Source organism: Mastigoproctus giganteus, chromosome 6 (assembly GCF_048544385.1).
Source record: "Mastigoproctus giganteus isolate SK-2022 chromosome 6, ASM4854438v1, whole genome shotgun sequence".
NCBI lineage: Eukaryota > Metazoa > Arthropoda > Arachnida > Uropygi > Thelyphonidae > Mastigoproctus > Mastigoproctus giganteus.
The window spans coordinates 218,333,896-218,358,744 of NC_143580.1; the positions used below are offsets into that span (position 1 = coordinate 218,333,896).

A 24,849-nucleotide genomic window follows, 5' to 3' on the forward strand; every position below is an offset into this window, starting at 1 on the left:
TGTCTGATCCTGTTTGTATTATGAGGTCATCACACAAGAACTGGATTCAAGGAATAACTAATACAATTTACTTAGATTTTAGAAAGTCTCTTGAATCTTACATGAAGGCCTTGGCATTAAGGAAACGTGGTATTTGGAGTAGGTTATAACTGCTTAACGCTCTGACTGGACCAGAGTTATGAGTGGTGATAATGTAGTGACAATTGTATCAAATTTCAAGTCAAAATTGGCTGATAATATTACAGTGGGCTTATATATATATATATATATATATTTTTTTTTTTTTTTTTTTAAATTAATTAATTTATCTTTTTTTTTTTTAGTACTTAGCCACTGAAATCTCAGGAAATTAGGTGGCAGGACCTGCCAGAGTACTTACTTAAAATACAGTCAGTCCTCGTATAACACGTGTTTACACTACATGAATTCGGTCATACACAATTTATAAATAGGGGAACGATATCTTATATAACATGAACCGAATTCGCTTATGCACGATTCAACTTTGTGCTTACAAGAAATGGCAGTCGAACGCAGAATCACCCCAACTGAACGCAACACGATTGGAATGAAGAGAAGATTCTGAAAATGTATTTATGTTTCTTAATAACGTAATGTAAAAATAATAACGTAAAAACCAACACAATTCCAGCTATCGGTATAATCGCAAATGCAATTAGATCGAGTTTACTACCAGTTTATAACAGATTCCACTAGCAGAAACGCAACTGGAAACTGTTTTTATTGTTTTATGGTAGTAACCCCTAGAAATGTGCTTGAGTAAAATGTGAGGTGTTAATAGTGTATCTCTGCCTTTACGGTGTTGTTTATTCAGTTGCTACGGCTTTGTTTATGTGTATCAAGCGTGCCTCCTCATTTTGTAATTGTGCTTTATTCCCTAAATGAGTAAAATACTTAAAAGGTGTAAAAAGGAAGCGTCCTGGTGAAGACACTGCAGATTCAGAGAGAAAAAGAAAAGAAATCGATAAACAGAGGCGGACTGGGTCAAAAATTCTTACCCAGGAAAATTTGTAGTGGCCTCATACTAGCGTTTATGGCCAAAATCACACCGACCTCTGGCCCACCTGGGTTCCTCCGGTAAGGCTTATGGCCAGTCCACCTCTGTCGAAAGAGAAAAAAATATGAAATTGTGAAACACTTTGAGCGAAATGAAAGACCATGTGATATTGCACGTGATACAGACCTAAATGAGGCAATGCCGAGAATTACAAAGAATTCAGAGAAAATAAAAACAACTTTCGTGGCAGGAACAACTCAAAGTGTAATTAAAATCCATTATATTAAGACACAAGAATTGGAAGAGATGGAACGGCTGTTATCTGTTTGGATAGAAAATCAAACAAAAAAACAAGTTTGCTTACGATAGAAGCAAAAGCATTAGCAATATTTTATCACGTAATAGTCGTAATAAAATACTTGCGTATTTTATTACAATTATTTATTGTGTTAAAACGTAATAAAATACGTAAGTATTTTATTACGATTATTTATTGTGTTTGGTAATGTTTTGGTTACAAATGTGTGTTCAATCTTGGGTGGTCGGCACCTAACCCTATTTTTCCCATAGGGCCTGTTGTTTATATTGCATGATTTTGCATTGCACGAGGGTTTCTAGGAACACAACTATCATGCTATACGAGGACTGACTGTACTGGTATACCTGATCTGCCTCCACAGGGCCAAGTGTGGACAACGGTGGGCCCCAACGGCCGAATGACCAATGGTACACGACATTACACTTAACAATATCCACACACTTTTAAATCTCTGGCCTCAACAGTCTTCTGTTTCACATGACAATGTATATTACGCGGAAACTGGAGAAACCCATTGGATTTCAGGAAGGCTTTTGATACTGTTGCACATGGAAGACTACTGTACAAATTGGAGCAGTATGTCATTAAAGACAAGTTGCTGCAATGGATAAAGGAATGGTTGAGTGGGAGAAGGCAGAGAGTGATAATAAATGTACACTGCTCTATGTGGACTAATGTTATTAGTGGAGTCCCACAGGGTTCAGTGCTGGGCCCATTGTTGTTTTGTGTATTTATTAATGATATCGATGAAGGTATATCAGGCTTAATGTTCAAGTTTGCAGATGATACAAAGGTTGGCAGGGTTGTTAATGATAGTAAAGACAGTATGCTACTACAACAGGATCTATAAAATGGGCTGAGAAGTGGCAACTGAAGTTTAGTATTGACAAATGCAAAGTACTGCATGTGGGTAGCAGTAACCCAAGAGAAACGTACCAACTGTGTGGTACTACACTCAGGGAGGTGGAGAATGAAAAAGACCTGGGGGTAATTGTGCAGTCAGATATGAAGTTCTCTGAGCAGTGCAGATGAGCTGCCAGAGCAGGTCAAAGAGTTTTGTCAATGATATATAGGAATTTTGCTAGCAGAGACAAGGAGGTGATTATAACTTTGTATAAGGCAATGGCCAGGCCACACCTTGAGTAGTGCATACAGGTCTGGAGGCCTCATTTTAGGCAGGCTGTAGAGTTGTTAGAACGAGCACAAAGGACAATAAAATTGGAGAGAGGAACAAATGGGTTCTCTTACCAGGAGAGGCTTAAATTCTATCAGTTGCGGCATCTGGAGACCAGGCACCTGCAAGGTTATCTGACTGAGGTGTACAAGGCCTTGAATGGTTTGAGCAGGCTCAATGCTGATGGAATACTTCCACTTGTTGAGATTAAGAACCTAAGGGGGCATAGATTAGATGTGCAGAAGTTTGCCTTTAGCCAGTGGGTAGTTTATTGCTGGAATAGACTTCCATCTGTTGTGGAAGTTGATAGCTTAAATAAATTTAAGGTTGAACCAAACAAACATTTGGAGTGATCAGATGGATGAAATGGAAGGGGGGGGGGGGGGTTTGGCTGATGCTGTATAAGCTTGCTTCTTTGCATCATATGCCTCAACTAATGCTAATGCTAACCCCTGGTGCTATTAGACATGAAAACACTTTACAGTGGGCACTGCTGTTAACAAGAAAAATTATCCAAGTGGTCTTAAGAATGGCAATTAAGCTTTAATGCTAGTAAATGTAAGGGTCAAGTGAAATCCACCGTAACCTCAAGTTAGATTATCAATTGGGCCTGTAAAGATAAACAGGTAGCTGTTCTACACATTTTGAATACTATAGACAGACTTCATTTCATGGGATACTGTCAATGACATATGGGAATTTTACCAATAGTGATAAAGTAATTATTTTGCTGTACATAACAATGTAGACCACATCTTGAATATAGGCCTCAATTCAAGGAAGAGACAAGCTTCTTTGAATGCATACAAAGGAGGGCAACAAGACTAGTCATGAATACAAAGATATTCACACATGTAGACTCCAGTTAAGCATAAAATCTGGAAACTAGGTATTTGCATGTAATTTGAATGAAGTATTTAAGACTATAAGAGAGCCAAACAAACACTTTCTAGGATGATGTAAACAAGGAGATAAAAAATTAAAGAAAGATAATTGTAAAATGGATGTAATGAAATATGCCTTTACTCAAAGACTAACTGCTGGAACAAGTTATCACCTAACTTTATAGAGGGAGAAAAATAAATGCAAAGGTAAAGAAAGCCAACACGAGAATCACAGCAAACTAAGGGAAATGTACTGGACAAACTGGTTTGCCACTACCACAATTTCTCCCTGCATTCTTGGTAAAAGATGGTGTGTGTTATCAGTAGTGGCAGTAGAATTCAAGAATGATATATCGATTGACACATGGGAGTGACAGATGATGTACTAATTGATGCGTGAACACAACAGACGATAACATCATAATGTTAAGTGGTTGAGTGACGTTATGATATGTATATACAGGGTGTCTGAAAAATATTGGTACAAACGTACAGGGGAGGTAGGTAACATCTAAAGGAATGTGAATCGCATAGGAACCCATAACCATAAACCGTCACCGTAAGTCGGTACATGGCGCTGTTCATCAGTTCGCGAGAGGGAAAATTTCTGGTTTACTCATTCAAGCAGTAGTCACCGCACAAAGAGATTGCATTGATATACGAACTGTGAGCTGGCAGACATACACCTAGTGTATGGATTAGCAGAGGGCCCACACGGTGTGTCCCCCCATGCGGCACAACATCACTTCGCAATAAATGTGTGGGCGGGTATGGTCGGCGACTGCTTAGTTGGTCCATACCTGTTACCATCCCGCATGAACTCCACTAAATATCGGATCTTTCTTGAACAAGTTCTACCAGGGTTACTTGACGATGTTCCAGCAAATGTGAGATGCAACATTTGGTTTCAACATGACGGGGCACCTGCCCATTATGGAAGATGTGTTTGTGCCCATTTGAACAGGCGTTTTGGGTGTCGATGGATTGGCTGTGGTGGACCCGTTGCCTGGCCCCCACGCTCACCTGATTTATCGAGCCTTGATTTCTTTCTGTGGGGGGCCCCTCAAATCTATCCTGTATGAATCACCTGTGGAGACGGAAATGGATCTCGTGGCGAGACTCGTCTGCGCTGCTGCTACTGTCAAAGAAACTCCAGGTGTGTTTGACCGTGTCTGCCAATCCATGCTGCATCGGTGTAACACATGCATCGCGTCTCATGGGGGAACCTTCGAGCATCTGTTGTAACATCATGAAATGCATCCATCTCTTACTCCATTGTTAATATTATATCAAATAAATGTTTGCCACTAATTACTGTCTTGTGTCATTTCTGCTTCTTGTGCCTCTGCTACTACTTTCCCGTGACGTTTCCGGTTATGGATTCCTATGTGATTCGCATTCCTTTAGATGTTACCTACCTCCCCTAAACGTTTGTACCAATATTTTTGAGACACCCTGTATATATACCGTATTTCCCCATGTATAAGACGCACCGTTTTTCAAAAAATTTGGGGTCTAAAAACTGGGTGCGTCTTATACAGTGGTTGTAGATTTTTTTTTTTTTTTTTTTTAATTTGCATTTCCCGCTTTTTCGCACTTGTTGTCTTTGCGCTCATTGTTTCGCACTTGTTACCGGTATATTAGGTTACGTTTTGCCACGTTCTGCCCAGAAATGGCTCAGAAAAGATTTTCATACAGTGCTGAATTCAAGTTAAAAGTGATCCAGTTTGCAAAAGTGAATGGAAATCGTGCTACTGAACGTAAGTTTGGTCCTCCTCCAAATGAGAAAACAATCCGAGACTGGCTACGGGAAGAAGAAACCCTACTGAAAACGCCACAGCAGAAGAAGGCCATTAGAGGAAGTCAGCAAAATGGCCTGATTTAGAGAGGAAATTTAAGATATGGATTGAGGAGCAAAGGGCAATTGGAATTCCTGTGTCCACAAAGATGGTTCAGCATGAGGCAAGAAGAATTGCTGATGAAAAAGATGTTACTGATTTCAAAGGACACAATTGGTGCTTCAGGTTCGTGAAACGGAATGGACTAAGCATGCGTACATGCACCAGACTTGCCCAAAATATGCCTGAAAGCTATGAGCAGAAGGTCCTTGAATTTCATCGTTTTGTCATTCGATGTCGGAAGACACATCAGTTTGAGTTGGGACATTGCAAATATGGACAAAGTCCCCCTTCAATTCGATGTCCCAAGTAACAGAACTGTTGATAAGAAGGGGGTGAAAACTGTAACTGAAGACAAGTGGACATGAAAAGAGCCATTATACAGTTGTTCTAGCTTGTGCTGATGGAACCAAGCTGCCTCCTATGCTGATTTTCAAACGCAAAACAATGCCAAAAGAAGACATTCCTCGAGGAGTGATTGTCCATGTTCATGACAAGGGTTGGATGGATCAGGATGGGATGAAGATCTGGTTTGAGAAAGTTTGGAGCAGGAGACCAGGTGGACTCTTACGCAAGCCTGCCCTATTGGTGCTTGATCAGTTCAGGGCACACATAACAAAAAATACGGCCGCCTCCGTAGCCAGGTGGGCAGGAGCAGCAGTGCGTAGCACACGCTTCTTGATTAGACTGGGGTTCAAGCCCGTGATCACCAAATACGGAGGATGCGGAAAGGTCAGTGAATGACCACCGCATATCACCGGAGCAATATGGCCTTAGTTGCTAATGCTCCTAAAAACCAAATAACAACAACAACAACGTAACAAAAAATACAAAGAAGATTTCTGCAGAGCAAAACTTGCCATCATACCTGGAGGCTTGACATCCCAGCTCCAACCACTTGATGTCAGCATTAACAAACCCTTCAAAGCTGCCACAAGAGATGAATGGAACCAATGGATGAAGTCTTCTGGGGACAATTTGACACCAGCAGGAAGAGTGAAGAAACGAACTATAGGAGAAGTTTGTATCTGGGTAGATCCTGGGAAAATATCAAGACTGAGATCTTTGTCAAGTCATTTAAGTGTGGCATTTCAAATGCCATAGATGGAACTGAGGATGAGGCAATATATGAAAACAGTGATTCGTCATCAGACACAGATGAGGACAAGCTAATGGATGGGAGTTTTGACAGTGATGAGTTGTATGAATTTTATGATGAATAAAACTTGAGTTCAATAACTTTATGTAATACATAATTTTTCAAATTTCGGGCCCCAAAATTAAGGTGTGTCTTATACATGGGGAAATACGGGTGTGTGTGTGTGTGTGTGTGTGTGTGTGTGTGTGTGTGTGTGTGTGTGTGTGTGTGTGTGTGTGTGTGTGTAAAGAATCTTTCTTTAGTTTTCTATTATTTCCTAACTTAACATTTAAGGCCAGGTTAAGAAATGTAAAGAAAAATAAAGAAACTTTTTCCTTTTTTCATAATCTAACTGTTTTTAACTAGTTTAAAATGAAAATCTATTAAAAACAGACAGTTTTATGCATGAATCCATCCTGAATCAGTGATGTAAACTAACTTAAGCCTTTTTAACTAATTCAAAATGAAAATCTATTAAAAAACACTATATTCAATGGCATGTCTGGAGTGCACACCCTGTTCGAAGTAAACCAGTTTTTTAAAATAACAAAAACAATCATGAACTCCAATAATCTTCCTTTAATAATGAGAAAAAACTAATCATTACATCGTCTGTCACACCTACACGTCAATCAATATATCGTTCTCCACTTCTACTCCTGCTACTGATAACATGCACTGTCAGTTTACCGAGAAATGCAGGGAGAAACTTATTGGACAAACCAGTTTGTCCAATATTACCTATAATTCTCGTGTTTGTTTTCTTTACCTTAGCCAGCTTGTGTAATTGAAAAGGGATAACTTTTTCAGCAGTATTTAGAATATCTGTAAATCCCCTGGCCACAGTTTATCATGACAGGAAGCTCATATATATATATATATATATATATATATATATATATATATCTCTTATTTTAAAGGAAATATTATGGCAAATACTATATAAGCTTTGCTTCCTTGCATCCAAGCTTCATTTTAGTACCAATACAAATATTAATACCCATTTTACTAATCACTGGGAAATAAAACAAAGGCAACATAAGAAGCTTAAATATTTCTACATGAAAAAGTTTTAAGAGATTATCTATATTAAAATATTCAAAATACCTTTATTTCAAAAGAGACAACCAGGAAATAAATGAATGCTTAAAAGGTTGGTAGGTGTGTGTGTGTGTGTGTGTGTGTGTGTGTGTGTGTGTGTGTGTGTGTGTGTGTGTGTGTGTGTGTGTGCACGCGCACTGATATCTCATTTTCTTAAAATATAAGAGCAAACAAGCACAATCACTATCAGTAATGATTTTCTGGTTATCAGTTATCTTTATATTACAAAAAGAAGGTTATTTTTATCTGAGATAAAAATAACCTTTATCTCAGAAGATATGGTATCGCAGTATGGCTTTTACTGATGGTATTCTTTCATTCTAGCAGATCAAAATTCAGATTATAATAATTTCTTTCTAGTAAACAGTCTGTAATAATCTTTCAATAGGAGCAAAAAATTCAGAAATAAAGAAAGCTACTCTCGTATATTGATATAAGCTATGTCCTGGATAAATATTTATTATATCTGTATTTCAAGATATTTGCCAAAGTGTGCTATACTTGAATAAATAAAAACAAATCCAACAATTCAGCTGATTATTTTAAACCAAACTACGATAATTCTTTTAATATTAAATATAATATCCACACAATTCACACATACAAGAACACATACATACTGCCATAACTACTATCAACTTAAATTTACAGGATGTAGAACATCCTGTAAATTTAATTGATTTAATTGAAAATATTTTTACAAGACAATAATCTTTGATTATTGTCTTGTAAAAATATTTTCAGGAAGTATACTTTTTTTTAATAGAGAAAGGAATAGATAGCCATTAACTTTAGTTGTCATATCAAACTATAACTGAAATAAAAGAATCACTATAATTGATGTAATTCTTTGATATTTCACTGTTTACTGTGAAAATAACAGGATAGGCTTGAACTGCACACATAGCTGCCAACTTTTGACAAGCTGGAGATCAAATAACTGCAAGTGAGAATAAAACAGATTTTTTGGCCAAAATAGGCAAAGAAACAGGAGGAAAACAGGAGGTTTAGGGAAAAAGCAGTAGGATAATACCATTATCCACAGTTCTACATAAGTTGTAATAAAATATCTTTTTAAATCATATAGCACATCACCGGAAAAAGCAGATCTACCATCTATTTAAATAGGCCATGTTTCAAAGCTTACTAGTTTTCTCATCAGCTGGAAGGAAGCCAAGTATGCTTAATGAACAGCTGTTCTGGCATTGTGCAGCAGAGTCATCTTTTCTTGTGATGTTATATTTTTTTTTGTTAATTGTTGGCGCATCGGCTTCTATGGCCACAATACACCTACCAAAGTTTTTGCATTTACTCTGATCCAAGCCCGAGGCAGGATTCGAACCCGCAACCTTTGGGTTGTCAGGCAGGCACTTTACCCACCCGGCTAGCCCGGTCAGCTGATGATGTTATATCATTTAAATAGATATTAGCAACATAGGCAGAACACTTCAAATACAAGGCCTTGGTCTTTAGTGTAAGCCAATATTTCCGTGATCAAAATTGAAAGGAGTACAGCATTTGAATTTGATTTGAACTACCATTGAAATGTATCCCCGCAAGTATAATTAAAAACAATTTGTGAAAATGAAAATAAATATATCTAAGGAAAAGAGAAATTCTGTATAAATTTAAATTTCATATCGGAAAATTTCAGTTGGGGAAAAAATTCAAATTGCAGCCACTCCCCGACTTACGTAAGGGTTGCGTTCCGCAGAACTCTACATAAGTTGGAAATTCCCTAAATGCTTATGCAGCACTCACAAATTTGATTGAAGCAAAAAAATATTCGACAAACATGTAAATAGAATTATTTATTCAATTTTTTTTAAATCACATGCAGGAAAAATTACAAAAGTAGAAAATTACAAAAATTTCAAAATTATATTATAAAATTACAAAAAGAGAGAGGAGACAGGCACAACATCAGCAAGTTTTACCTTTCGAGCATCGTTGCCAGAATTAACTCTCCAGATGGTAAGTATGCCGCTGTGGAGATTTAGAAGGGGTTTTTTTTCAACACATCACAAAATTTTTCTGCAGCTGCAGAATCACTACTGGTGACTTCTCCGCATACTTTAATCTTTTGGAAACCAGTGCACTGCTTGAACCTATTAAACCACTCTTTGCTTGCCACGAACTTGGCGTGGGGTTCGCCGTACTTATCCTTAATATCTTCATAAATACTTCTTGCTTTTGTTTGAATGGCCATTGGATTCAGGGGCACTTGCTTCTGAATCTGATTTTCCATCAATATTATTAATAGCTTTTCCATCTTCAATATAGCACCTGAACACTGTTTTGTGATCACTGTTGATCTTAAATGCATTGATCCTTTAACATGTTCTTTTCTACATGGACTGTACCTTAGTATTCACTGTTGAAGCAACGAGACCTAATTCAGAGCAATAGATGACGAACTTTGTCCGGCTTTGTAATTCTTAATTAATCATCTTCGTTTCTAAATCAATTTTGTTTTGTTTCTTAGCACTGACAGTACTTCCACTTTCCGTTGGTCCCTTTCCCTTCACCATTATAATAGGTAAATAGGAATGATGAAAAGATTCTGAAAATTTGTTTTTTTATATGAGTGACGATTTCAGTGAAGGGGAACTCATCTCACCATAATAACATAACGTAAAAACCCATAGAATTCCAGCTATCGGTATTATCACAAATGCAATAATATTGAATTTACTAACCATTTATAATAGATTGCACTAACAGAAAAGCCCAATAAACCGGAAAGTTCAAATTGTTTTTATTGTTTTATGGTCGTGACCTCCAGAAATGTTCTTTAGAAAAATATCAATAAAGGCATTCAAAATTGATTCTTATAACGGAACATATGGTAACGATGAAAGGGTAGTGTAATTTCCATTATAAAAATGGCATTTTAGAGAGATAAATAGCTTAGTTATATACCGAAAATTTCAACTTCCAAGGTCTTGGAATGAATTACCAAAAAAAAAAAAAAAAAGTGTTATTGGGTTCACATTACGATATTTTCACGATACCTACAGGATGCGAAATACGTTTCCACGGTTTTTTAAAGTTTGCTTTAGCTGGCAAAAACTTACATAAAATCAAATTTCCGTAAGTCAAGTATTACATAAGCCAGGAGTGGCTGTGCAAATAAGTGGGCATTATATTTTCTCATAAAGAAAGTGCTGTTTATTTATAATAAAACACCAAAGCTACTTCCTCTCAACTTGAGAGATAATGCTACAACATGGGCTTCATCCTTTTCTTACCTTATATAAAAAATATGGTTGTAAACCCTTTCAATCAATTAAAATAAAATATGGGTTTTTAAAGCTTTCTACTAAAATTTCATGCATCACTGTAATTATGCATTCTAACAATTATGAATGATATGAGTATTTTCCCAATTAAATTTAGCAGTTCACTTGTGATAGCTCTGGTACAGTAAATTTTCACTTTCTATCCACCTAGAAGATCAGATTTTTCAATGCCAACAGAAATGACTTCTATTAGCATTGAGATCCTCATTGTCCTGTAACTGCTGTTTTGAAAGACTGAACTGTCAGTGAGAAAAAAAAATTATAGGATGATGAGATTTTTTTTTGTCACCTACAGATAGGCACTGCAAACTTAATATTATAAATAGCAATATTGTGTATGTGCTATGAAAACACATCTGGGAGCTCGCTATGCAATCTCTCTTCCCCGCTGGCTGGCTGGCTATGGCCATATAAAATGAAAATACAATATGTGTACACAGTGATGTCATGGTAGGCATCCAGGCAAATGTCTAGGGTGCTATTTGGGTAGGGGTGCTTCGCAGTCATGCAGATTATTTAAAAGGGTGCCAAATGCTTGATTTGCCTAGGGCACAAAAATATCTCACAACGGCACTGTGTGTGTACACACACACATATATATGTATACTGTAAATTTTTATACCTCAAGATCTATTAGAGCAAGTCGAGGAAAATTGAGGTACTATTACTGTACTATGCTTTTTTTGTAAAAAAATTAGGTGCTGGTACTCATTCTTTGCTATCAAGAAAAATTGAAAATTAAAAGGATATGAAAAGTACCCTAAAATTTTTTTTCCTGATATTGTTACTTTAGTAGTAATGTTTTTGGAATAAGAACAACAAATTTAGTATATTAACACAGTTTATTAAGCATAAATTTATTATTAAATGTATATAAAAAAAATAAGCAAAATGTGAGTAAAATAAGTAAATAAATCGGCCAACTACTGAGTGCCGAGCACTCAGGATGAAGTCCGTAGTCACGAATGGTCGTTAGTGTAGTATCTCAAATACGGGGCGTTATGGTAACTGAAAAAAAGTTTCTAGTACTCCGAATTGGCCTGAAACTAAGGAACTAACGAAAACGTTGTCTGTTTGAGTCTTTCCAGTTGTTGTGAATGACAAGAGTGGGAGAAGCGACCCCGACTTCTTCCTGGAGAAGCAATTAAAGTCTTGGGGGAAAAGCGACTGGCAGGTGAGGGCCATGCAAGACTCCACACAGGTGCCTCTCCCCACCACCGCCACCTCAGCACTGGCTTTCTGAGTACCTCCTGGCCGAGACAACTCCAGCTTTCAAAATTGTTAAAAAATATTTCTTTTCGCAAAATTTATAAATGATTGTTATAGAATTATTAACTAACTAACTATTTAGCAACCTTTTTGTCAGACTTAGTACAAAGAATTGAAGTGCAATAAAAAATTGCTTTTTTAATTTTAACACAAAAAGTAAATGACAGATTTCAATCGGAATAATTTTCCCTTGATAAGCATCAAATAACACATAGCTAATGTGATTTTTAAATTTTTAGCTCCATTAGCGGCGGAAATAGAGGAGGGAACACAAAAATTACTCATATTTTCCTGTCTGGCACCGCCATTTTTAATTTAAAAAATATTTTAAACCTACTAGTTGACCTCTTTCCATCGGTGTATAATAAGCTATAGGTTGTTGACATTTTATGTCCCTCCCCCATTTCTCAGACAAATTTTTGTCAACAACGATCAATATGGCATTATGTTGGCCCAAATGATGTACAAACCCATGCAAAATTTCAAGTCAATAGGTCGAGTGGTTCCAGAGATACAATGCTGTGACTGACAGACAGACAGACAACTGAGTGACATTATAAGAGTCCTTTGTTAGACTACAGACCCTAAAAATAAATAACATGTAAAAATAATTTCAAAATAAAATTTTTGTAGAATATTCCAAATTTTTATTAAGTTTGCATCAGACCTCTGCTGACTTCTTTTCTTCCTCTTTGTGTGTCGGTTGGCGAATGACGTTTCCGAAGCAGCTACGAATTTTGCTGGTCAGTGGTGGGCCTACAATTTTAAGAAACAGTAGTGAACAAACTGCTGTTGTCATTAACAAAGCTGTGGTTGGGCTGGCAATCAGATTCATTTGTAAAAATCCTCGTTCACATTCATACGATGAAATTGGTATCTTACTCAGAGCATACATCGAATACTTCAATTCTTCCAAAACCATCTTTTCAATTAGGTATTCCTGAAATCCACGAATTGTATCTCTTTCATTTAACTGTAACCTGATTGACAATTTTCTAACTTCATTCTCACCAAATGCCAACATTTCTTGTTTAGAAGGATTAATTCAAGAAGCAAGTTGTTTTGAACAGGCTGGGCAGAAAACTTGTTTCTTGCTCTAATGGTAGCCGAGAATTCTGGTCTCTTGACAAAGCTATTGGCCACAACTTTTGCCCATCTCTGCTCCCACCTCTGTCCAAACCAGATGGTTCTGTTGTCACTTCAGCAAAAGATAAAGCTGACATGCTAGCATCCCATTTTTCTTTCAACTCGTATTAATGATCTTGGTAAAACACCTCCCACCATTCCCAACATGCTCCATTCAATGCCTCCTGTGGTCTTCCGTCAAAACGATGTCAGAAGGATTTTTACTAATCTTGATGCTAAGAAAGCTCCAGGTCCCGATGATATTTCTCCACTTGTTTTCAAAGCCTGTGCTCCTGAACTTACTCCTGTTCTTTGCCGCCTTTTTTCACTTTCTTATTTACAAGGTGTTTTTCCTTCTGCTTGGAAATTTGCTCATATACAGCCAGTTCTTAAAAAGGGTGACAAATCCCCCCCCCCATCCAATTATCGTCCCATTGCAATTACTTCTACTCTTTCTAAAGTAATGGAGAAATCAATTAACCACCAACTCTTAAACTACCTAGAAACCTTCCGTCTGATCAACGATCGCCAGTATGGATTCCGTCAGTGTCGATCCACTGGTGATATTCTGGCTTATGTTACCCATTTATGGACTAATTCAATGGAAAGGTTCGGTGAAACACAAGTAGTCGCTCTTGACATCTCAAAGGCTTTCGATTGTGTCTGGCATAAAGGTCTTCTAAACAAGCTTCCATCTTATGGTTTGCCAACTGTTTTTGTAATTTGCTATCCAGTTTTCTCTCTGATCGCTCATTGAGGGTGATGGTAGATGGCTCTCTGTCTTCTAACTTCTCCACTAATGCCAGTGTCCCCCACTCTTTTCCTCTTGTATATTAATGATCTTCTTCCATTGACTGGAAATCCTGTCCATAGTTTTGCCGATGATAGAACATTGCATTCCACTTTCCATTTTGAGAAACGTTGTTCTGCTCAATCAGCTTCAACTTCTCGAAAATCTGCTACTAATTCCTTAAATGCCGATCTCTAGGTAATTCTCCAGTGGGGCAAAGACAACTTAGTTGATTTCAATCCTTCTAAAACTCAGTTTTGTCTTATATCTTGCAAAAAGGATTCTTCTGCTCCTATGCTTATTTTAGGTGACACTCTGATTTCTAGGCAAAATGATATATCTCTTTTGGGGATTACCCTGACGTCTAATCTCTCTTGGCACAAGCACATTACAAATATTGCTTCCTCTGCATCTAAAAAACTTGGTTTTCTCTTTCACTCTCGGCATTACTTTTCTTCCAAACAGCTGTTCACTCTTTACAAATTGTAAATCTGCCCTAGCATGGAATACTGTTCCCACATCTGGGGTGGTGTCCCCAAAACCTCTCTCAGGCTTCTTGATTCCGTTCAGAAGAGGGCAGTTAGGTTAATTAATTATTCATCTCTAACAGAGTCTCTCCACTCGCTGTCTCATAGACGTACTGTTTCTGCTGCATGCCTCTTCTACAGATACTCCATGGGCACTGTTCTTCTGAACTGGCTTCTATAATTCCTGCTCTCTCTTTCAAAACAGTCCGAACACGTGACCGCACCCGCCAACATCCATTTACTGTCCAACTTTAAACTCACAGAACCAACTTTTCATCTTCCTCGTTTATTCATTCAACTGCTGTTTTCTGGAACAACCTTCCTTCATATGTATTTCCTGAAGTTCAAATTCAATGTCAACAAATATCCTCTTTCATCTTCTCAACCTCCAACCCAAGCACAGTACTAAAGGTTCTAATACCTCTCGTGTTTGGGGCTTACATAAAAAAAAAAAAAATAATAATAATACCTTTGTTGGCCTCGTTTTCCTTCTCTCGTCATTGGTATTGTCACTAGTTCTTAAATTTGAATTTTTTCTTTTTTTTTTTTTTTTTTCGGAACTGTCCAAAATGTCAGTGTCATTGGGATATTCAGCTACTGTGATCATACGGAAAAACGTGGATAATGCACTTCCGCAAAACAACAGATGATTATTTGTCGGGGTAAAAGAAAATCACTCCCTCCTAATTCTTGAACAGGGTCCTTACAGTTGATTCACAGAGGTGTCCAACCTATGGCCTGCCCGGAAAGTGAACTAAAACAGCATTTTAAATTTTGTTAATTATCAAAAAAATCTCATTAAATGTTTTGCTCAGTAAATGTAATTGTGTATTGTACTTAATAAAATTTCCAAATATTTTCAATTTTACTTTTAGAAGCAACAAGATATGGAAAATGTAACACACTAAAGAAATCTAACTTTGAATTTTTTTTGAATATGGCAACTGTACTGGAAAAGGTTGGACACCACTGCACTAGAAGTGGTGTCCAACCACTGCAGTAGAAGGTGAACCATAGCCCATTGGGAATACCCCTTGATCTGCCTGCTCACTCTTGACCAGCGCAACTTCTCCATATGTGGGACAGGTGGTTGGATGGGTTTTTACCATGTACCACTAAGTTGTAGAATGCTTTAGCTCTCTTAATTCATGCAGCAGCACTAACTGCCTAAATTGCCAAGTTAATTCTCTCCTAATCCGTTCGCTATATGAAAATTTTCTCGCTCAATGGAAACTATTTTAAATAAATTTTAAATCAAAATAATTAGAGGTCCGACTGAGTAATTTAGAATTATAAAAATGGTTATACAGTTTTATATACAAAATATCTTAACAATAGAGAGTGAAAAATGCAAATTTAGTTAAATAACTAAGCTTATTTGAATAGTACGTAAACATGTGAAAAAAATTTATGGAATATTACAAATTTCGAAGTGCGCTGCATCCAAATGTCACACGTCACTGTTAATAAAGGTGCCGGTATGCCGTACCATTGCATACCATCCCAAAAAAAGCCCTGATTACAAATATTGTAATATAATCCTTACTTGCTTTCTCCTTATGTCAGCACTAGCTTCCTTTTGCACAAATGTAAATTAAATAATATCACCACAACTGAAATGAAAATTATGGTTGGCCCTCTATTTTCTGTATTATATTCAGTATATTCGTTTCAAAGCTATCTGTCAGGCTAGTTGTTATCTTGCCTGTTTGCTGTTAAATTTAAAGTTTAGCATAAATTGCCTTTATGTTTATTAATTGGACCTAGTTAAACAGGCAGATAGCAATCAGAAACAGATAGCCTTGCTAATTATTGGTGGGATATATTGAATGGGGTTAGCCCTTGAAAAAGTTCCATTCAATGTATCTGTATATCAATAATTAGCTACATAATCATTATTGTATTCTATATTATATTATTGCTAATTATATGTTTATTTCTAGGGTATGGCAATGTAGACAAACACAAGTTATCTTAGTCTTTATAAGTTCTTTTTTTGCCTTACAGCCATCTGTATACTGTTATGCCTATGTTTTAATACACTTTCAGGACCTATTATACTCTTACTATAGTAAAGACACACACACAACCAACCACAGGATCTGATGGTTTCGTATTGCCACAGCATAGCAGTTGTAGGGTGGTGAGATTCAATTCTGAGTTGTACGTTTTGTTGAACGCTCAATTAGCCATTGACAAACTGCCATGACTGAGTGAATGGCATGTATTTTAAAAGGTGTTGAAGCATATGCCTGTCATAAACATCTCATGAAGATGTTTAAGACAGGAATTTGATGTGATAATATGTAGTCATATACTATCGTGTAACACAATTTTAAAGTAAGTTGATGCTTTCCATCTTAGTGTTAACATATTTAAAAAAAATTCTTGATTTGCACATCACTTCATGCACCAGAAAACATGCAAAGGTTGAGGAATAAAAATTCAAACATGATAATACAGTAAAGCCCATTCAGAAATACAACATAAAATGCTCTTAGAAATGTCAAAACAATAACTGTGGATATCAATCTTTTTCTCCAGTGGATTTGCATTTTCATCCATATAAAATGCAGGTTGTGCAAAAGTGGAAAAATAATACTGAAGGGCTATAGGCATAAAATTTACCAACTGTTAACAGCTACAGACAAGATAACTGATATCAGTTATCTTGTCTGCAGTAGATGACAGTTTGGCATGCATAATACTTTTATAGATCTATAATTTGCTTAATGCATGTGTCCCAACAACCCTTGTGTAGTCAATAATGGTTTCAGACTGGTAAAATTTTATGCATATATGTTTACATCAGATGAAACCCATTTCCATCTCACTGGTTACATCAATAAACAAAACTTTCAATAGTGGGTTAAAGACGATCCTTTGTAGCTGCATGAGAGACCACTGCAAAGTTAGTAAGTTACTACTGGATGCACCGTGTCAATATTTTCAATAAATGATCCACATATTTTTAAGTAGCTTGACCAGATGATGTATCAGAGGAAACTGACTACAACAAAATGTTATAAAATTTCTTTGGTGAGGAACTACTTCTGAAGGAAAAGGATGACCTATGATTCCAACAAGATGGTACATCATGGAACAGACAGTAAGACAAAGCAAAGGACAGAATTGCTATCCTAGGAAACAGAATCAGTTTTCAGCTTATTGTTTTTAGAATTGCTTAATTTCTAGATATGGTGACATTACATAGCTTGCAAAATTATCCGATGTTTTTTTTTTTTTTTTTTTTTAGGGGATACCTGAAGTCCAACATATATACAAAAAAAAAAGTCTTAATCTTAATAATAAAAGAGATTGAGATCTCAAAAACAACTACTGAAAACATTGGGAGGATTGATAAGAATCTACTACAGCAGCTAATTTAAATTTTTTTGACTAAGATTACAAGAATTTTTAAATTATAACGGAATAATAATTTATAAATGTTATTTTCAAAAAAAGTAAGTAAGTAACATAAACAGCATTGATTAATTTAGTTATATTTGGTTTTATTTATTCTGCCCTATTACAACAGCATGCTAAAAACCACCAGATCCTATGGCTACACTCAGTAGAAGATACATTTATTTTCTCGAAAGTGTCAAAATTACACAGTGGATATCACTTTTTCTCTCAAAATATTAAATTTAAAGCACCTTATCAAAACCTTTAAAGCCACCATGCAAATGATGAGGACCACTGTTAGTTCTCAACTGATACTCTTGATCAAGAATATGGAACTTTCCGTTAGCTATTCGATTGGCAAATCTTCCAATTGTAGCACCAAAATAATACTGATGGCTTAAGTAAGCTAAAAAAAAAAAAAGAGTAAATAAAGCAGAGTTATGTGACTTGTAATAACTCATTTTTAATTAAATAGCAAATACATGGCATTGTTTTACAAAAATAGTAATTCTATGAAATGGAGAATTTAATTCTTCTTTCTGTCAGTTCTCCCAGATGCTTATATTTGATGCTGAGCTACAGGCAATTTAAAGTGATTTAAAATAAATTAACTACCACTGAGACTTTCATTTGTTCTCCTCTTTGCAATACTCAATATTTTGAGAACTGTTGTTTCAAGATAGCAGAATGCATTTTATTTACTTTCTAAATTTTTCTCAATATACAGGATAAAATATCATTATGTAAATAAATATTTTATTTTTTTCAAAGAGAAGATCTTGTAATCTTCATTAAACTATATTTATTTTAATATAGACTATAATATTTTATTTTAAATAGTGTTCATATGTATAACCTCATTATTGATGGCATTTCCTTTTTTTTTTTTTCAAGGTTAAACATCAATTAATTCAATAAAGCTACGAGAGTTGTTCAATAAAAACATGTTTAAGACTTCTAAAAAACTTTAATTTAAAAACTACTTTAGCATTTAGACATGCATTCCACTGCTTCACTAATTTATATAAAGTACTGCTTCTCCAAAAAAGTCTGAACTGAAATGATATCCTTTTAAACTTTAAAAGGATATAGTTTCAGTTTGGACTTTTTTGATCCAGTAGACTTTCTAGTAGCTGGCTTATGAAAACCATTTTAGAGCCATACTCTTTAAATGTGAGGAATACTGGACCTTGCCATGATGCCCATGGCAAGAATCAGTCATAGTAGAAGAGATGAGGGATACCAGAACCTTGCTCTGAAGACCAAACATAAGTTTCATTACTTCAAGCCTCTGTGCTAGTTTATAACAAGGCCTGTTTTATTTCCTTTGCTCTCTGTTATCATTGTGAATGTAATTTCCTGTAGCATTTCAATGCCACATAAAAGCAACCCCCACCCCAAACAGACCAAAAGTCATGGTAACAAATCTGAACCATACACAGGGTGTTTGAATGCCTCCACAGTGCATCTTTTGAAGAGAAGCTTGAATCAAGTTGGCAATGCATGAGCATGTTGTTGTGCAGTGAATGCATTACCATAAACCAGGAGATTCCTTCCATAAGTCATGGTCACTTCCGTTTAATGCCAAGATGGAAGTGGTTCAAAGTTTTAACATACCATTCCAAGTTAACGATAGCACCTGATTCTTTAAAATCTAACAGACAAAGGACCACAGTGATCAAAGAAAACAGTTACTATAACTCATCCTGCAAAATCTGGAGCCAACATTTTTTCAACCTTGGATTCAACAGAGTTTCCATCATATACTAGAAAATATTCTGGTTTCAAAATGGTGGCACCACTCATTGACTGCCACAATATTATTCAAAAATTCAACCCTTCTTTGTGACAGTGTAATGAATATACAAACAATAATCCCATTCACAAATCTTTTCTTCTTTCATTAACCAAGTTCATCAATAATGGTGTAAACACTTCCTATGCTGATGATCACCAGTTGTGAATCACTTATGATTCACAACTGCTGATCATCAGCACTATAATGGAAAAATTACCAGAAGGTCACCACTGTCAATGGATTTTGTAGGGCACAGCTTTCAAAAAGTGGAAAACTATTCTGGACTTTGTGGTATCAAAAATAAATGGAAATTATTTATTTACTTATATGTACAGGGGCGGGGCTGTCCTGAGGGTGCAAGAGGTGCACTGCACCCGGGCAGCAACATTCAAGGGGTGTCTGAAAACCTGAAATTTACATACACATAAGAAAATTTTAAAGGGGGGGGTGCCAAATTTCAATTGCCACCCGAGCGCCACATACCCTAGGAATGCCCCTGTATATGTCCTTCCTTCTCAAAACTCTTTGCCAATCTACAACAGTAATTTTGAGCAACAACCTATAACTTCTTCAGTTTAATTTCTAAAGGACACACACACATGACACACTATGTGTGCCCTTCAGAAGTTAAACTGAATCACCCTTATGTGGCACTGAATGCTACATTCCCAATGATAACAAAGAGCAAAAAAAAAAAAAACAGGTCTTGTCATGAACTAGCATGGAGGCTTGAAGTAGTGAAACTTATGTTCGGTCTTCAGAGCAAGGTTCTGGTACCCCTCATCGCTTCTATTATGCAGTATGACTGGATCTTGCTATGGGCATCATGGCAAGATCCAGTATTCCTCACATTTAAAGAGTATGGCTCTAAAATGGTTTTCATAAGCCAGCTACTAGAAAGTCTACTGGATCTAGATGTCTGCTAACTTGCTAGCAGACATCCAGATCAGCTAGTGTATAATCTCACCTCTTGTACTCTGCCAGCTAGCAACTAGACAAGTCTAAGTAGTACTGATGCAGCCAAGTGGTCAGGAATGAGAGTGCAGTAGCACAAGCTCTTTGAGAAAACCATGGTTCAAGTCCATGACTGCTAAATATGATTGCCTTTATTCCTGATTTTTTGTAAACTCCTCTGACCTGGTGGTCATGCCAGAGTATGAATATATTTTTTTAGTTATGCAGGGGCATTTTCAAGGACACATTGTCATTAATTCATACAAAATTAGAGGGGAAGCTTTTTGTATGAATGAAATCATTAATTCATACAAAACGGTCCCCTCTACTTTTGTATATAGATGAATTACATCAATGTGTTAATTTATGCATATGCATGTCCATTTCTCCCACCTGCTGAGAATTGTCATACACAATGTATTTTAATTGAACAACCTTTGCAAAAGAAATAAATTTGATTTGCATTAATGTGTTATTTTACTATATAATATTAGTATCCAGTTTTATACAGTGTTAATTATACACAGTGATCACCGAATTATGACCACCTACCTAATAACTTCATGGGTCCTCCTTTTGCTCTCAGTACAGCAGCTATCTGACGTGGCGTTGATTCAACAAGATGTAGGAAGTGTTTGGGAGGTATGGCCAACCAAGCTGTGTTAATGCGGCTAGCAATGCAGGTATGGAGATGATTGGTGTATCTATACACCTGATATGCCTTTCCATAATATCCCACAAGTGCTCTATGGGATTGATATCGGGGGAGTTCAGAAGCCAATCGATAGTTCTGGAAGTCAGAACTATGTTCCTGAAACCATTCCTGCACATCGAGTGCCTGATGACTCGGTGCATTGTCATCTTGGAAGACACCATTGCCATTCAGAAAAAAGTGCAACATAGCAGAGTGTACACAATCAGCAAGCAGTTGGCGATAGCAGAAACCACTGATACGTTGTTCCACATACACTAGGGGTCCACGTTCCTGCCAGTGAAACATGCCCCCACACCATACAACCACCTCCACCGGCCTGCACTTTTGATACCATGCATGATGGATGCAGAGCCTCATGTTGTTGACACCAAATCCGTACCACGATCATCCACAGTGTGGAGTAAATAACATGACTTATCCGACCAGCACACCTTCTTCCAGTCTTCTAACGTCCAATTGCACACTCTTTGCATCAGGCTAGTCTTTTACACCAATAAACCTTGGGTAGGAGAGGATGCTGTAGGGGTTGTCTGCTGGTATACAGCCCATACGTGCAAACATGTGATGCATGGTCATGCCAGATACTGTTCCGGGTTGGCGCACGTTGTATTGGGTAGTCAACTCTTCAACAGTGCTGCGCCTGTTTGCCTGTACAAGTCATCGGACCTGGCGCTCATGTCTAACATCAACCTTTCACTGACCTTTGCAGTTTTGCCATCAGGTCGTCTGACCATTTTGACGCCAGTCCTGGTACACTTTAACAACAGCAGCTCTCAAACATCACACCAGTTCAGCCATTTGGGAAATTGAGGCACCAGCTCATTGAGCTTCCACAATCTGTCCTTTATCAAAGTCCAATAAATCCTTCCTTTTACCCATTGCTCAGAATTTTACTACTTACAGAACCACTGACACATTATCTATGCTACGTGGGTCGACTAACTGTGCACTCTCATACCTCACATGGTCAACGGGTCGCATTCAGTTTTCATAGGGGTGGTCATAATTTAGTGATCATTCAGCGTATATCATTTCATACAGTATTTGGTTTTCAGTTGAAGGTATTAACCTGCTGACAGCTGCATGAATCATATAAAAAATATTGCCATATTGGGGATTATTTTGATTCATTTGAGAGCTATTTAAAAATGACCTTACTGAAGTAGTTGAGTTAATCCTGAATAAACAGAATAGCTTGTGTGTGAAACAACAACAAAACCAAAAAAAATGGGTGACCCTAATGCTACAATGTGGTGATAGAATCACACAGTTGATCCAGAAATAGAGCCACTTGTGTAGTTTTAGTGAAGGTTTGTATCGGATATAAGGAAAGTAGAAAAAATATGATGAAACTACTTTTTTACATGTGCATTATGCTTTCTTTGAAAATCATGTAATTAAATTATTATACAGGATGATATACAGGGGAACACCCTCCTGCTGAACTTTCAGTATGACTCATCTAGACATACATATGAATCGCCCCCATTATTCTTCATTATTAAACATGCACTAATCTGAATCAGCACATGTGGAACAGAACATGTTTTGTGTTTTATGACATTTTAAAATGAGAAATTTTACTGAGCAGTGTATTTGCATCAAATTTAGTTTCTAATTACAAAAAAAAAGTATAACATAAACCCATGAAATGTTAAAAACATTTCATGGGTTTATGTTACACTTTTGGAGAAGATGCTAAGTGCCATTCAAAGACTTTTCAATGGTTTAAAAGTTTAAAGAGGTTTTCTGCGAAAGGTATCTTCACTTTAAAAAAACCAATGATCTCATCACTCATGTTAATGATCTGATCAGGAGTGATCATTTAACTATCTGTGAAACTAGCAAATGGGAAATGTGAATCATTTCTAAGACAAGATTTGGGAATGTGACACATTTCAGCCAAGTTTTTGCCTCATATGCTCACTGATGATCACAAAGAGTGGCAAGTCTTCACATGTCAGGATCTTTTTCAATATCATGCTACTCACCCACATTGTTTCTTCCATCATTACTGAAAACAAATGATTGATATATAGCTAAGATCTTGAAACAAACAGCCCAGTCATCTGAATGGAAGACTCAGTCCACTCCAAAGCCCAAAATAAGTAAAAGTCTTGACCAAATGTGACAATTGTGTATCTTTTTGACTTATCATGGCTGCATCATTTCATTACAAAGTCATGAAAAGTGATACTGTCATGATAAGTCCTGCATCATTTGACTTATGACTACATCATGACACTGGCAAGTGCTTCACAACAATACCTCTACACACTTGGAGCTTTCCATTCAAGAATTTCTTATGAAACATTCCATCACTGTGGTCCTTTCAATTCCAAAAGAAGCCTATCAAAATGCCTCTATAAGCTGCACAAGCATTGGAATCCGCATATATGGTGTCATGGAGACTACTTCAAATGAGATCTATCTGAATGTCCAGTGGACTTTTCCAAATTGTGAGGTGTGATCAAATAGTTTGGGAACTGAACACAAGATGAATCTGAAAACATCTCTCTCTCTGTCAAATATTTTGAAATTTTGACTATCAAAGATGCATTCAAACAATCTTTATTACATTCTTTACTTAAAACAAAATTCAAGTGCTCGAAATATCTACTTGTGGTTTGGATGCACATCTCACACCGACATGAAAGTGATTCCCAAAAATAGCGCAATCAAAAGGGTAATTAGGATATGGTGAGGGTGGTGCCAGATACTGATTCATCATAAGCACCAAATGGAGTTAAGACAATAATTGAATCTATAATTTTTAAATTATGACATTAACTTTAATAATAATAATCATTATTATTAAAATCTATCATAAAAATTTGTTGCCTTCTTAGGCTAAGTGAATAAGCAGAAACCAGTAAGTTACTAACTGATATTGAGAAACCAACAAAATTTCAGGGAGCTTTAACTCAACAAGATGGCATTTTCAAACCCACATTCATAACAACTTCTTTCTTTAAAGAAATTGAATTGAATATACCTCACCAGTATAATCAATTCAATGCAGTGCACTGCATTAAAATTTAATATAATATTACCTAATTTAGCATTATTCAAACTTTTGGTATCTTCTGTTGTCCTCCCATTTATAGATATACAGGATGTTTCAAAAATGGTCAATAATTTAAAGGTGAAAAGTACAAACTAAAATAAGCAAAAAAGTCAATAAATAAATAAATAAATTTAGTAAATCTAGTAAATAAATTTGATGAATTTGAGGTATTGCTCAAAACATCAAAGGCAGATATTGTTGGGATATCAGAAACTTGGTGTCACACAGATATAAGGAATGCAGAACTGGAATTTGGGGAGTACAACGTCTACAGAAAGGATAGACTGGATAGGAAGGGAGGAGGGGTTATGCTATTAGTTAAGAAATACATAAAATCCAAGGAAGTGAAGCCAGTGGACATC

The 24,849-nt window shown here is 36.4% G+C and overlaps 1 protein-coding gene across 1 annotated transcript in view; it reads right to left on the reverse strand.

Moving 5' to 3' along the window:
- LOC150084987 (galactose mutarotase) overlaps positions 1–24,849 on the reverse strand; it is a 63,616-nt gene that overhangs the window by 32,608 nt on the left and 6,159 nt on the right. Inside the window, exon 2 of the mRNA XM_090376727.1 lies at positions 18,205–18,359. Within this exon, the coding sequence (XP_090232853.1) occupies positions 18,205–18,359 (155 nt within the window). The remainder of the gene's footprint in view (positions 1–18,204; positions 18,360–24,849) is intronic.